Source organism: Parasteatoda tepidariorum, chromosome 7, assembly GCF_982258835.1.
Source record: "Parasteatoda tepidariorum strain Cologne lab strain chromosome 7, Ptep-v5.0, whole genome shotgun sequence".
Classification (NCBI taxonomy): domain Eukaryota; kingdom Metazoa; phylum Arthropoda; class Arachnida; order Araneae; family Theridiidae; genus Parasteatoda; species Parasteatoda tepidariorum.
In genome coordinates, this window is record NC_141761.1 from 7,103,521 (window position 1) to 7,118,742 (window position 15,222).

Sequence of the window (15,222 nt, forward strand, 5' to 3'; positions counted from 1 at the left end):
TACAACTGCCATTTGTTTTGCTCTCTCTTCCCATTTATTGAAACTTGATATCAGCCAGTTGATGTCTACTAATAAGAGAATGAACTAGTGTTCTCAGCTGACAATGGCCTTGAGTTTAAGACTCTTCTGCTAAAAGTATAATGAACTGTTCCAAAGTGACTCCTCTTATCCATTTGAAATGGAATTCTAAAGATTCGATGTTTTTAATAGGTTTTAATAGGGTTGACCTGATTTTGAAATACCGTTTCAGTTCGACGCTGACAAAATTTAGGTCATTGTCAGTGAAAACTTACAAAGTCCAGGGTGCGGAGCGCTTTTAAAAAGTGCTTAAAGGTGCTTATTTTCGATTCCTTTTCATAAATGAAGGTTGACATTTTCGATAACTACTATCCCCCACATGGATAACCTTCGGACATGATGTGAACATGCCTACCTTGACAGAAACTCCCACTTCGAAATGAACACGCCTACTTCGATGAATGGTCCACAGTGAACAGTTGACTTGATACTTCTAGTTGCGACATTATCCACCCCCTCGTGCTGTTGCTACTCAGTCTCGATCACACACACAACGTATACACTCGATTGCTAAAGGCAGCACAGGAGCGACCACGAGCGTGATTTTAATATAGCTCTCCCGACTTCTCTGAAAACAGCAATGAATCAACTAGTGGTATCCATTCATTGAATTCTATTGCAGCTATAATTCTGATGGGGGAGTACTGTAGTGTATCTACCACTACAAAAATATAATTTCAATTTACCAGTATATAAGACACGTTAATTCGATGCTATGGTGGGGTACCTTTACATTGATGACAGGGTCGATAAACATTAAATTTTTGAGAGTGCATTAAAAAAAAAACCAGTCTTATTGGAATGCTGATGTTTGTTTTTGTCTTCTTGACATTCTTTGGCAGTAGAAAAAGCACCGACCATCCTATTCCGCAACCAGATCGGTCAGATTGCTCAGAGCAATGACGGTAAACTGATTGTGTATCCTGGAACAGTTTTGCACCTCGAATGTCTCTGGATAAGGAAGTACGGAACTCCACACTGGGAAGTGAGCCACAAAAACAGGAAATATCCCGAAGGTATCTCTTTATTTTTTTGTTCATTTTAATACTTTAAAACAATACTTCAAATGTTTAACTACGGACGGTAGTAGTTGAAAAAACTTATTTTAAAATTGCAATAACTATTATAGTTCACTCATCAGGAGTTGGCACTTGGCTCCACCTCCTCGAACGCAGAGTTCATTTCAGCTGGGGAGTAAGAGGAGAAATGTCTCCGCTCTTGAAATTGAAACAACCCTTCATGCGCGTCAAACGCAAACAATTACTTACTTCGCTTTATCATCTGCTACTGTACCTTTCGTGACGCTAGCTAATTAAGTATATTTTGAATTTAAAAACTGCCGTTTTCCCTGCAGAATGTCCTAAAAAGGACAAACTATTCACTCAAAAGGGAGAAATAGCATCCAATTTACGAAATATTTAATGATAAAAAAATGCAACCAAAGACTGCGATATAAATATTTTTGTCATAATATCGCCAAATAGAAACCCTGTTCAGGATTGTTCACATCCTTCTCCCAAAAATAGCGATTGGAAAGCACGTGATGAGGGCGGAACTAAGTGCCAACTCCTGGTGAACGAACTTGACTACTTAATTAAAAATCTAGTTAGCTATAATTGTTCTTTTTTTTAAACGTTTTTCCCCTGGTTTTGCTGAAAAAATACTTATTTACACTTATGTTCAAAATGGCAATTACAGTTCATAGAAAATGGAAAAACAATAAATGAGTTTTTTTTCTCTCGAATTTTTTCTTTCATCTTTTATGCCTTTCTGGACAGCAAATATTTATTTCGAGAAATAATAGAAAATTATGAATGATTTGTTAACTTAAATGAAAAAAGTTCTTCCCCCCCCCCATCAGATTAAAAATAATAAATCGCGTTGTCACCTTCTTTCTTTCCTTACATTAAAAATAACTGCCATGAATTGTTTTTTTTATATCGCACTACTCACTGCACTACTTTATTCTAAGTAGTAGTTTATAAACTACGAAATAAAGTAATACCATTTCGTTACCGGTAACTGTCTTCAAAACACAGAGTTTCTGAAATTTAGAAAAAAAATGTATAAAAATGTAATTTCTTGGAAAACGAGGCGAAAGATGATCAATATAACGCAACTATTTGATTTCACCGAATGTTCGAATATCATTTAAACTTGTCGTGTATCGAGCCCGGATAGCCTGGTCAGTAGGGCGCTGGGCCCATGTCCGAGAGTTCGAACCCCTCCGGTCGAAGACTCCCCGTGTAGTAAAATGGTGACTGATGCACGTTGAATCTGTCGAGTCGCGAAGTCCTCCATGTTCCCATAACAAATCGATACCTCTGGGAGTACTGAATTGGAGATGGATCGTTCTCTGGTTCAAGTCTAAATTACGATTTGTGAATGTATGAATGGGTCCGCCCTATAAACGGACGTGACGTATGGGTGTGGCAGAAGTCGAATTCTTGCCCATAGATGGAGCCACTGGGACACAAGAACAATCATACCCTTCTGCCATAACAGGTATACGCAACAACGTGTGCATTATTCAGTAAATATGAATTAAAGATAGGTCCTTTTTTAAAGTGATACTTCTCCCTAAAAGAAATTTGCTCATTAAAACCATAATATCAATTCATCATTGTAAATTACGATTTAAAAAATTTATAATGCAAAATTCTAGGGTAGCACGAATTTGAATCTACCATTGTTTTCGCAGCTGCAACCATTCCCCGCCCCACAAACTTCTGCAAGCAACATCATTATTTACTAAATATGTAAAAATAAAATTCAAGTGTATCGAAAGAGCTTAAAAACCGAAAGTGGTGTCATGACACATTGTATAGCAAACAACCACGTGGCACTTCTTTTAGTGTGACCCATCTATTTTGATGTTTACTAACACCAATACGCGTGACAACAAAAAGGGGGGAAAACTCAGGAAATAGTTAATTTTAGAGCATGAATTTTAAAATGCTCAAGATTTCTTGAAATAAATTTATCAAACTATCACAGAAAGAATTCGAAAGATGCTTAATAGAACGCTTATTGAGTAGAATTGGCAGATTCATGTGAATCATCCTTAGAACACAGCCTTTTGTTTCTGTGGAATAACGTGGCAGTCTGAGGATTTCCAAATTCATGAATCGAGCGTGTGAGTTCGGTTGTTTACATTTAAATGCGATTCCACGAGTTCATTGACACTATTTTTTGACAACGAATTTAGAGAGGTTCATACCTCTAACTTAAGACATGAAAATGAATACTAAAATAAATAGAAATAATAAGAAAAAGTTCTATACGGAAGGTTGGACTAAACAGGCTAAACTTTTTCTTCGTATATTTAAAGAACAATTAGAGTAAGTTAAGGGTGGAATTTAGTTGAGAACTACTTTAGATTAGTTTTAAGTGGTCATCTATAGTTATCGATGATCATAAGGATGGTCAACACTTATAAGTGCTAAACTGATATCTATTTTAAGTACATTTTGTTCCAATGAATAAACTTGACTATTGAATAACGAGTCAGAAAAAATAATTTAGTATATTTCTAACTCAAATCAATTCACTTTCTTTTTCAAATTAAAAAAAAAAAAGATTTAAAAAGCAATTTTGATTGTTTAAATTCAACTTTGGAATTTTACCTACTTAGAATGAAAAATTGAATGGGTAAAGAAATTTATTTTTATCTATGAAAAACACACATTTCTACACGATTCCATGAAAACACACTGTATCCATTTTTATCTTCTATTTCAGAAACTTTTTTTTGTGTAATAACGCTTGTTGCCCCCCCCCCCCTCAGTTGAGTAAAAAAAGTATTTAACATAGCCAATGTATCCAAAATCAGAAACAATTTTAGAATTTTTTCTAATTATCTTTTTTATAGCTTCAACCTCATCCTTTATATAAACGAATATTCCAATTTACGATATTTTTTAAAGTTTATTTATTCATTTCAGAAAATTGTTCTGAAAGGGTGGTTTTCTATATTTTATTTTATATCCGTCGTTGAACAGCCGAGCCAATTTTGAGTTTACGACGACTCGTGTTCCACTCCCTAGCCTTGTCATTTTGAACCCAAACCAGAAGACAAGTAAACTCCTGGATCAGTACCCCCAGAGGTATTGGTTTGTTATGGGAACATGGATGACTTTGTGACCCGATATATTTAACGTGCATCAGTCACCATTTACTGCACGGGGAGTCTTCAGCCGGCGGGGATCGAACCCACGAACTCTTGGACAGGGGCTCAGCGCCCTACTCACCTGGCTATCCCTGACATTGAGGGGGTGGTTTGAAAAATTCACGTCGAAAGACAAATCATGAGAAAGAAATGAAAGATACTCTTTTTTTCAAAAAGAATGTCAAACAGCTTATAATTGCCGTAACAACACCCATGATTTTCAAACTGTTTAATAGGTTTTTTTTTAATAAGTGAAACCGAAAAGGAGCCATTGAAAAAAAAATTTATTTAATGAACTACTGTTAATTGTTTAATAAAATCTAGTTTTACAATTCTATAAAAAAAATTTTAAACAATGTCGAATTCTATGAATACTAGTAAATTAACAAATAATAGAATAAGCATTTGCACTACTCACAAATGTATTTTGAATTCACAATTACGAACAGCGTGTAAAGTTTTCCGAATCAAATGCTGTTGAATATGAATACTCATTCGGACTCTAAAATAATAGGGTATATAGATTTTTAAAATTCTGTATAACTCTATTTTTTTCATGTAGATGCGAAAGTTTTTTAAATTTTTGGTTTTGGTATTACACTAGATTTAATTTGTTTAAATTGAAGTAATGCTTTTCAACATATTTATGGCCCATTTTTTGTATTCTCCATTTTTTCCTGTTTCTTCCTCTTTTTTTTCCAGTTTCTCCCAGTACCCTGGAAGAAAAAGGAAATTCTGATTTAAAATTCTCTCTGTCGAATATCATGCATTTTTTAGCAACACTATTCATTAACACTAGATTGTCATTTTGACTGCTTTTTAATTTCAATTAGAAAAACAATGATGGCACAATTTCTTAGAATTTGGCACAACATATAATTGTTTTTATTGTTAATATTTACTAATAACTTGTTATATAACTGTAAATAATATGTTTAAAACAAATATCTTTCTACATTAGTTATTCTTTCACAACGTATGAGTGGACAATATAGGTATTCTAGTGTAATGGATGGAAGTATTTTGTGTAGGTTGGACGAGTGAGCCAGGAAGAGATTCACAACTTGAATACAGGTTAACCATCTACCATGCTATGACAGAAGATTCGGGACTGTTCACTTGTGTCTCACCCACGGGTCACAGACATGCAGTAGAAATTGTTGTGTCCGGTTAGTATACCATATGTCATAATCTACCTTAACACCAAAAATGGTGGCAACATTTTTACATCAAATGTGCCGCAGTGAAATAATTTTTCGTGTAAACAAACGCAGTTCTTTGTGTCGTGAAGCACCACGATTTTTCTTTACATTATTTTTGTGTGAAAATGAGTTGACTGAGCCCCCCGCGATGGCTCAGGGGATAGAGCGCTTGCCTTCCAATGAGGCGAACCGGGTTCGAATCCCAGTCGTTGCGAATTCCGCATCCGGCTTGCATCGTCAAAAGTGCTGACGTGAAATATCCTCAGTGGTAGACGGATCATGAGTTCTCTTGCTGTCAGGCTAACCGTGGGAGGTTCTCGTGGTCTTGCTCTCCATGTAGCGCAAATGCGGGTTAGCTCCATCAAAAAGTCTTCCACGAAGGTAAATTTCAGCTAATACTCGTTCCAGGAGTTCCCTTGTCTTCTGGATTGGGTTCAAAATGGCAAAGAGTTGAACATTAGTAGTCGTAAACCCACAAAATTGGGTTCAACGACGTTTATGAAAAAATAAAATTTAGTTGACTCATTTTTGGTGTTCAATAATACTTTTCAATACATTTTGGTTATAATAATAAAATCTGATACACTATAGAATCGGTAAAATTATTTTAACAATGCAAATAAAAGCAACACATAAACATTAACATTTTTAACATAAAATTTGTTTGTAAATCAAACATACTCATAGCAATATGAATTAAGACGAATCAGTATTAAGGGGAAACAATACACTGAAAAGCCTGCTAAAAAGAAGGATTTTGTAATCAATTTTGCAATAATTGTGATTAACTTAACTAAATGTATTTTTTAAATTTATTTTACATATTTTAATCTTTATTTTATCACGCTACTCATACAAACATTTAAGCATTTATAGGATACGATGTTTATAAATGTTTTTTTTTTATACGAGGCGCATTTAGAAAGTAAGTTACCCTAATTTGTAAAAAGAAAATAACTCACACTTTCAGAATTATATTTATTGGCAACAAGTACAGCAATGTTTAAGCTGTTTTTCAACATAACCACCACCAGAATTAATACACTTGTCGTATCATGGGATCAACTTTTGCATCCTTCTGTCATAGAACTCTGCCGCCTGTGAATGGAACCAGCATGTGACAGACGTTTACCGTTACTGTGAAACACTGCGGAAATTGTGACTTGCCATTCAAAACAAAAGTCGCGGAATGCTTACTGCAGGTGTTGCGCTCCTCCATGACAATGCTTGTCCACATACGGCATGATGCATAGCAGCTGTTTTGACAGAATTTGACTGGGAATTGTTTGATCATCCACCCTACAGCCCTGATATTGCTCCCAATGATTCTGACGTTTTCTTGCACATCAAGCAACCCCTGTCCTCCGGTGAGCGTTTTGGCAACGACGAAGAACTGAAGACGTCTGTCACACGTTGGTTCCATTCACAGGCGGCAGAGTTCTACGACAGAGGGATACAAAAGTTGATCACACGATACGACAAGTGTCTCAATTCTGGTGGTGGCTATGTTGAAAAATAGCTGAAACATTGCTGTACTTGTTGCCGCTAAATATGTTCCTGAAAGTGTGAGGTCGTTTTTTTTTTTAATGAATTAGGGAAACTTACTTTCTATATGCGCCTCGTATTATCCATAACTTCCTGTACTGACGAGTTGTAAAAAAAAAATCTCCAAATTTGATTCTATTTTGATTTTTCTGAACTATATGAATATATTTTTCATTGCAAATAAGATTTTTAAAATAGGATTTTTTTTTAATCGCGAAATGGCGGTGTTTTGAAAAAAATGACAGAAAATAAGTAACATTTTGGTGGATTACTCAAAACTAATCAACTCAATCCCTACGTTCAAAAAAAAATTATGTTTATTGTAAGCATGAAGTCAAAATTTAATGTAAATTGGTTAAAATTGTACTAATTAGAGCAATTAAGAGAAACATATAAATCTGAGTTTAAAACTTTGTGATCAAGCTATCCTTTTAAGCATATTTTTTTTCCTGCATTTATTTCTAATTGTTCCATAACTATCAATATCAACCTGCATCGGAAATTATTGCAGCTAAATAAGGAACTATTTATATTGAAAATACCAACAGATCTTTTTCTTACAAAATTAAAAGAAATTATTTAAATAATAAACTTCAAATACTTACAATATTTTAATCGGACTAAACAAATCCATAAATCAACTGACCGCACAAGTTCAGATGATTATACATGTTCTGCCTAGAGTGCTGTAATTTTTACATTTAAACGAAAACTAATTCAACATTTTGATATAATATTCTTAAAAGAGTAAATTATCGAAAAATGCAATAAATATTTTTGTTCCTTTTTGGAACATTTTCCCTGTTGTGTTCCTCCTTCAATAGAACATGGAATTAATAAAATTGACAGATATTTAAAAAACTATTATCAGAACAAAGAACATTTTGAAACATATTATTCTGCCGATATTTAGCAGGACAACAACGATTTTTCGCCATTTCGATTGGAATCAATATCCAAAGTAATTGTTTTTTAAAGCAAAAATAATTCACAAATAGTGTGAATGCGCGTGAACTTGATGTAAGCATTCAACATTATTTTAACTACTCACTTTAAATAGTTTTAATTTTAACTACTCTCTCGATTTGACGTATTAACACTAGATTGCCCAAGGAAGTCATTTTGACCGCTTTTTAATTTCAATTGGAAAAACAATGATATATATAGTGACACAATTTCTTAGAATTTTGTGACTTTTTGTACACATCATTTTTTTTATTGTTAATATTTACTTATAACTTGTTATATAACTGTAAATATAAAAAAAATGCTAAACTAATTTTAAACAAGTTTCTTTACACATTATTCTTTCACAACCCTGTAATTTTGACTGCTTTTGGCCAATACAGAGATATGTTCTAAGTTTCAGTCTAGTGTTGTACACACTGGAACGACTGAAACTTATAAAATTTTCATTTGTTCCTTTTATACAATTTTTTGGTAATACCAAAGAGATATTACAACATGGTTTTTCTACTGTAGAAGAACTGATTTAAAAAAGAATCTTTTTTAAGGTATAAATAACAGAAAAGGTATATATTAATTATAAAATAAGAAATTTACATCGACTTTTGTTTTAATATGAAAACAATTGTTTTCCACGCATGCGCAGTACAAAAGTACCTTAAACCTACTCATATCTTGCATAGTTTTAAGCGAACTTTTTTCAAGTTTCAAAAAACTTTTTTGCATTTAGTTTTAAATTGCTCTAAAAAGTTTGTCTAATTTTACCAAATAACTTTAAAATTATAATAAAAAACATAAGACAAAAAAAATGGGTTTTTTTTTATAAAAATGTCTGTCTCCATAAATATTTCTGCTAGGCTTATGAAATTTTATGCAGCAATTGCAAATAAAAAATAAAGTAATTTACAAGTTACAAGCTTATTGCTTGATTTTCTGGCATTGGGTGTTGAAAAATGCTTGTTTTCTTTCCTTATCTATTGTTCCTTCAAGCCTCTGAAAGCTTTAAACCTTATTGCTTAATTTGTAAAAACGCATGAACTTTCAAGTTTAAAAAAATCATCTGTGTATTTCTTTATACATATGTATATATATATCCCTGAGGTTGATCCGAAGACATGCCATCACAAATTTAATCCTCTGATGAGGGGATGGCATCCCCACTTCGGTAGCCCGATGACTTGCACACGAAGTCGAGCACTTTACGGTTGAACTGTTTAACGATACCGCACACCCTCGGTCCCTACTCAGACTGATCCAAGTGGTCACCCACCCGCACACTGACCGCAGCCTGTGATGCTTGACTTCGGTGATTTGCTGGGAACCGTGTCTTAACGATCAGTCTATTGCGGGACTTACGACTACTAATGTTGAACTCCTCAGACTTGTCATTTTGAAATAAGCCAGAAGACAAGGGAACTCCTGGATCAGTTTCCCCATGGGTATTGATTTGTTATGGGAACATGGAGGACTTTGTGACTCGACAGATTTTACGTGCATCAGTCACGGGTATTACTACACGAGGAGTCTTCGGCTGGCGGAGAAGAACCCACGAACTCTTGGACGTGGACCCACCACTGACCTTCTCTGTGTATTTCTTGAGAAATTGTCTCTTCCTCTCTGTGCGCTAATATGTGATTTTTGGAGCATGGGTCATAGGTTTGGGACTGCTGAACTAGAATGCCTGAAAAATTTCTTATAACCCTATAATTAACAGGAATCAATTCAGAAAATTCGCCTTTTTTTTAATCCGTAAACAAATGTAGTGAAAAAAAAATAATTTTTATGTTTTTTAGCTGTCCATTGTCCTGTGGTCATGGAAGTAGGTGGTCTGAGACTTAGTACAGGAGTCACCAAAATGAATGTCAAAGTGGTCTTCTCTTGTGAAGAGGGCAGAAAATTGAAAGGATTCGAACAAGCTACTTGCTTGCCTTCAGGCCAGTGGTCTGCAAAACATCCCACATGCCAAAGTAAGCAATTAGGGAAATACATTTTTATGAAATAAGCATAAAAAATAATTTTTTTATTTTAGTTCTCTTATTCATATGAACTCCAAATCGGTACCTTTGATCATTGGCCATTTCTTTGCAATACTTTTTTATAATTCTTCCTCTTGAAAATTATAGGTACAAAACGGTGTATAAAAAACTTATTTTAAAATCGGCATGTAACGTGCAATTTGATTGCGAGGCTCATAAAAATATTATGAATTTCAAGTGATTCTTGAAATACTACGTGAGCATATAATTTGGAACTGTTAGACTTCCCCCTTTTAAGAAAATAGTAAGGAAATTGCAAACCTCCTATCATGCTTATGTAAGAAAGTCGCAACACCTTCTTTCATTTTGATTTTTACAGCAGTAATCTAATGTAAATATGAAAAAAATGCAACTTTGCAAAGAAAGTGACAAAATTTATTTTGTGAAAAAAATTATTTTATAAAATTTTAAAATTTGTTGAGTCCAATTTTTGCCAACTTCTTTTTCTTCCAAATTTACTTTAATACCAAATTTAAAAGTTTTTCTGACGCAGTTTTTTTATTTTTTAAAATTTTGATACATTTATCTTACATTTTAAGATTAAAAATAAGGAACAATAGTATCTGACGTAACCTCATAACCGACCCCTCATTGTCAACAAAATGAACAAATCACTTTACCTTTAAGTGTTTGCGTAATATTTGAACAGCCCCTTAGTAAAAAAAAGTTTTTTGCCATAAATAAAAAAAGAAAACACTTAATGAAACAATTTAATATAGAATCCCAATTAAAGAGATTTTGGTAAAATATTATGGTTTACCCTAATTTATTGCTGTCAATATTTGAACTTGACAGCTCTTGACAAGAACATTTCTCTACCTATTACAGTATCATCTAAGAGTAGAGAAATAAGGTTGAGTTAAAACAAAGGCTATGCGAAATCTCCCTATTATTGATTTTGAGTTTAAAGTTATTTTCACATATCTTACGTTATAGGCAAGGACAGTAGCTAGCAACAGTAGATTAGAGACTTTCAGAAGAAATGGGCCCAATATAAAAACTTTCTAAAAATGATTACTACCAACACTTAATCTATATCTATTTCTACCATAGCCGCTCAAATGACCAGATTTTATGTTTCATGGTTAGATGCATGAAATATGGATATTAGGAAGGAAATAAACTAAAAAATAACTTCATTATAACTAAACAAAATTGCATATTGCCATTTTTTATGTATTACAAACACAAAGAATTATAATTTTTTATTCATCACTCAACGCATTTTTTACATATACAGGGTACATTGTACATTTTCCGCAAACTTATTTATTCTAATTGTTATTATTTCTATAATTCTTATAATTATAATTATTCTTATCATTAATAATTATTTCTACTAAGAACTTGTGCTGTCTTGATTGTTTCGACATTTTTCTGGGTTTCTAACCGTTAGTTAGAAATGAAGTAAAGCCATCAAAATAGAATATAAGCTACTGATTAAAACATATAGTTCTTGTCTCTTTTTCTGACACAAAAATACCAATCTTAAATGTTAGGTAACTGCTTGAAATTTGAATTCACAGTTATTCTGATTGAACTCCACACGCAACAGTCTCTGCAGAAATGTTCAACTCATCGAATGCTATACGTTGAACACGCATTTCTGATGCGATAACCTTCTAAAGCAATAAATTGTTCTCCCGGTCCAATGACAGCTTGTGGTAGAAATCTGTATACGACACGTATAATTCGAAGAAAACAAAATACAAAAATAATAGAATATTAACATTATATAATTGTTAGAAAAAGCGATAAGCGCATTTTCGAAGCTCTTACACGATCATTTGATCGGCTATGGTATGTTTGGTGTTAAATGAACGTTGCTAAAAACATTTCATTCTTGTGATTTCAGAAGTACCATTGTGTCCTTATCCTGGAACCACAAAAGGGGTCACCATATCCAATGTTAAATTCTACTACCAAATATCAGAAACTGTTATCTTTGGTTGTAAAGAAGGTTACAAGATCCAGGGTCGAACTGTTCTGCAGTGCATGGATGTAGGCAGGTGGTCTGGATCCGTGCCTACCTGCCACCCCCTCAAGAAAGGATAATTCATGTTCAAGTTAAATGTTCAAAATATTGTAACAGACGGGCCCAAAAACAGACATCAACATGAAAAAACTCGCACAATAAAAAACGCAGCGCAAACACATAAAATGTTATTCTGAGACCAAAGTTTTTTCTATTTCTATTGCGCGCTCGTGGATTGTGTTGTTAGATCTCAATTTAGAATGGGTCGCGTTTCACACTAAAATGACGGGGTCGCTGAAATGAAGACAAACAGAAAGAAAAATCGTTCTTCTTCGAATCATTAAAATAAGTTATTTGTTCGATTTATATATTAATGCTTATGCACTGTTGAAATTTTCATTCTAAAATATGGTAAAATAACTGGTCTGTCCATTGATTAACAGTACAATTTACGGTAAAAAACATTTTGTTTCCTTTATGGTTTTGAAACCATTTTAAAAAAGTATGGTTATAAAACCATGAATACAAAACTATAAGGTTTTTTAACCATTTACAACTAGCATTTTTCAAAAACGTAAAAAAGAACTAATTATTTAACTAGACATAGGAGGTCGGCTTTTCGTAAGTTAATGGACATAGGAGAGTGCCATAGGCTGGAACTTCTTCATGTGTTGAAGGGAGGAATTAGTGTAGTGTCAACACTAGGACTCGAACTCCAGTTCTGTCGGTCATGAGATTGACAGATAGGCTATGATGTGCAGGCATTCGCGAAGAACTAAGAAGCTTCATGGGGTGATTATAGATGGTGAGATAAAATTCTAGCTGTTTAACCGTATTAGGTGAAAGCAGTTGATAAACAGTTTTTCTCAAACCTCAGAGTCTGATTACCTTTTCTTATGGTTATTTGACTGTTTTGATTAAATACTGTAAAATAACCATTCAATAAATTGTTATTTAACCATTTTTCCGAGAAATTTCTAACAGTGTGGTAACTGAAATTATGAAAAAAAAAGTGAGGAGTGATTTCCATTAAATTTGTCTCCAAAATTCATATAACTTATCTAAGTGATTAAAGTGGGATGGAACGAAATAAACTATTGTGTTAGTCCACAGTCTTGGACAACTAACATTCATAGTTAAGCAAGATTTTTAAAATTGATCAGAACATCACACAATATTATTAATCTCTCCCACTGTAGAATTATCACGCCATGTAAACGTAGGAAATAGGATTAAATTCACGTATGGCATCTGTTAAAACACGAACTAAAACATAATTGAAACACAACTCTCTTTGAAAAAACTACCAATACTAATGTTAAAAACTTTTTAATAATCTTAAACATAACAGTTCTACCAAATAATAAACATCATACTCAAGATCAAACCAAAATACTGAAATACATCGGTGGCGTCACTAGATCACTTAAAAAAAATACAATAAAGAAGGCGCAACTAGATCACCCATCGTTTCGTAATTTATTATCGTTTTCAAATTCCAGATGAATAAATGTTCTAATTCATCGCGTTTAACAGCATCCTTATTTGAACAGAATGTCTCAAATTGAACAGAAGGGATTTTTTTACAGGGTATCTGCGCACCTGGAAAGTCATGGACTTCGGTTATTGAACAAAATTTGTCATGAAATGTCATTGTTTTAACCATTTAAAAAAAAAAAAAATCATGGAAAAATCATGGACCGAAAAATCTAATTTTTAAAATGGAATTTACCCCCTCCCCTCCCAATTTCAGTGTTCTGAATATCTGAATTTCCAACAAAATCCCCACTCACAGTCATATTTTATTAAAATATAAAATGCTTTTATCATGTTCTTTAAAAATTATCGTGTTCTTTCAAAAAAATGAACGAACATCATTTCTAGAGTGAATTATGTTTTAAATTTATGTTTTCAACTTCCGTGATTTCAGAATTACTTTATTATTTTTATTTTATCAATTTAAAATTCTAGTTTAGGCTTTTTATATTACACTTACTTTTAAGAAGAATTATAACAACTTTAAATAACTAAATTTATCTGACTGTGTTAAGTTATTCTCTTTTGTATTTTTTTTCCAGCTAGTTTATTACTTCAACTCTTTCTTTACTTTGTTTTTTAAGTTTGAAATCCATATATATGAAGATGCAGAGTATAACAGTTTTGGTTAACATTTCCATGAATGTTACGTATAATGCTTTTTTAAATTTAGTGTTGTTTTTGACAGAGAAAATAGTCACATCGTTAAGTCAGGAAAAATACTTGGAATGAGTCAAGGATTTGAATATCTAAATTGTAACAGATCTTTATTAGCAACATGGCAAAATGTCTCTAAAAATACATTTAGAAAATGCAATTCATATTTTAACAGAAAATGGTGTTAAATGGAATTTTTGAAGTTAAAAATGAATATTTATAATTGGAATGCCAATCTAAGCAACCCATAAATAAATTGAGATGACATTCATATCTGTTTCATGATGTTGTAACATGAGATTACATCGATACATCTTATTATGAGAAGCTTTATATCAAAAATCATATCGATATTTGTAGTTTTGTGTAGAGAAGTTTTGAAATAAATAGAAATCTTCTATTTTGTCATTTAAAAAGATCTATTTCAGAAGGAAAGAAAAAATTGTTTCATTGGTGATGTATACGTAAATGGAAATAAAATATTAAGCATATTCACTTTTCTTTTCTTATTGTGCCAAATAAAATCACTCAATTATGTGACACTATGAACTCGGACATTTATCTATCGATTGTCAACACTATTGTTATAATTCATTTTGTTCGGTAGTGTTAAGTACTAAATTAAATTAGTAAAAAAATTAGTTCTCCTTTTACTTATTTCGATTTTTTTTTGGAATTCTCATAGAAATAAAAGCTTAGTTACAAAGTAATTAAACTAAACTCGGTGGCGCGACAGTCCATAGAGGGCCTATTGTGCCCATCTCAGTTTTCTTGACCTTTGGGCTCTGGCAAGGTCCGGTTGGATGGTCAACCCAACGCGGAACCCCCAGTGTTAAGTCTCAAGTATGCTTGGTACTCATTTTATCGACCCACTGAAGAGATGAAAGGGCGAGGATCGAAACGACAGTGTTCAGCCATCGGGTGTTCACGAAGTAATTATGTAGATTTATTTTTGATCCTTTCTAAAAAAGCGGTATAAATTTCCCACTTCGCTTGGATGGATGGTCAACAGTTGACTTGTGACTGCGAAATTGTCGTTCCTCACGCTGTTGCTACTCA

At 33.0% G+C, this 15,222-nt stretch overlaps 1 protein-coding gene across 5 annotated transcripts in view; it reads left to right on the forward strand.

Moving 5' to 3' along the window:
* Window positions 1-14,658, forward strand: part of LOC107444767 (sushi, von Willebrand factor type A, EGF and pentraxin domain-containing protein 1) — a 179,539-nt gene extending 164,881 nt beyond the window's left edge. For 3 of the 5 annotated variants that reach the window (XM_087167214.1, XM_087167216.1, XM_087167217.1), the window contains 4 exons: window positions 921-1,094; window positions 5,278-5,415; window positions 9,753-9,926; window positions 11,851-14,658. In XM_087167214.1, the coding sequence (XP_087023340.1) occupies window positions 921-1,094; window positions 5,278-5,415; window positions 9,753-9,926; window positions 11,851-12,050 (686 nt within the window). In that variant the 3' untranslated portion in view covers window positions 12,051-14,658. The remainder of the gene's footprint in view (window positions 1-920; window positions 1,095-5,277; window positions 5,416-9,752; window positions 9,927-11,850) is intronic. The other 2 variants (XM_087167215.1, XM_087167218.1) reach the window with 1 other exon arrangement.
* Window positions 14,659-15,222: the final 564 nt, after the last annotated feature.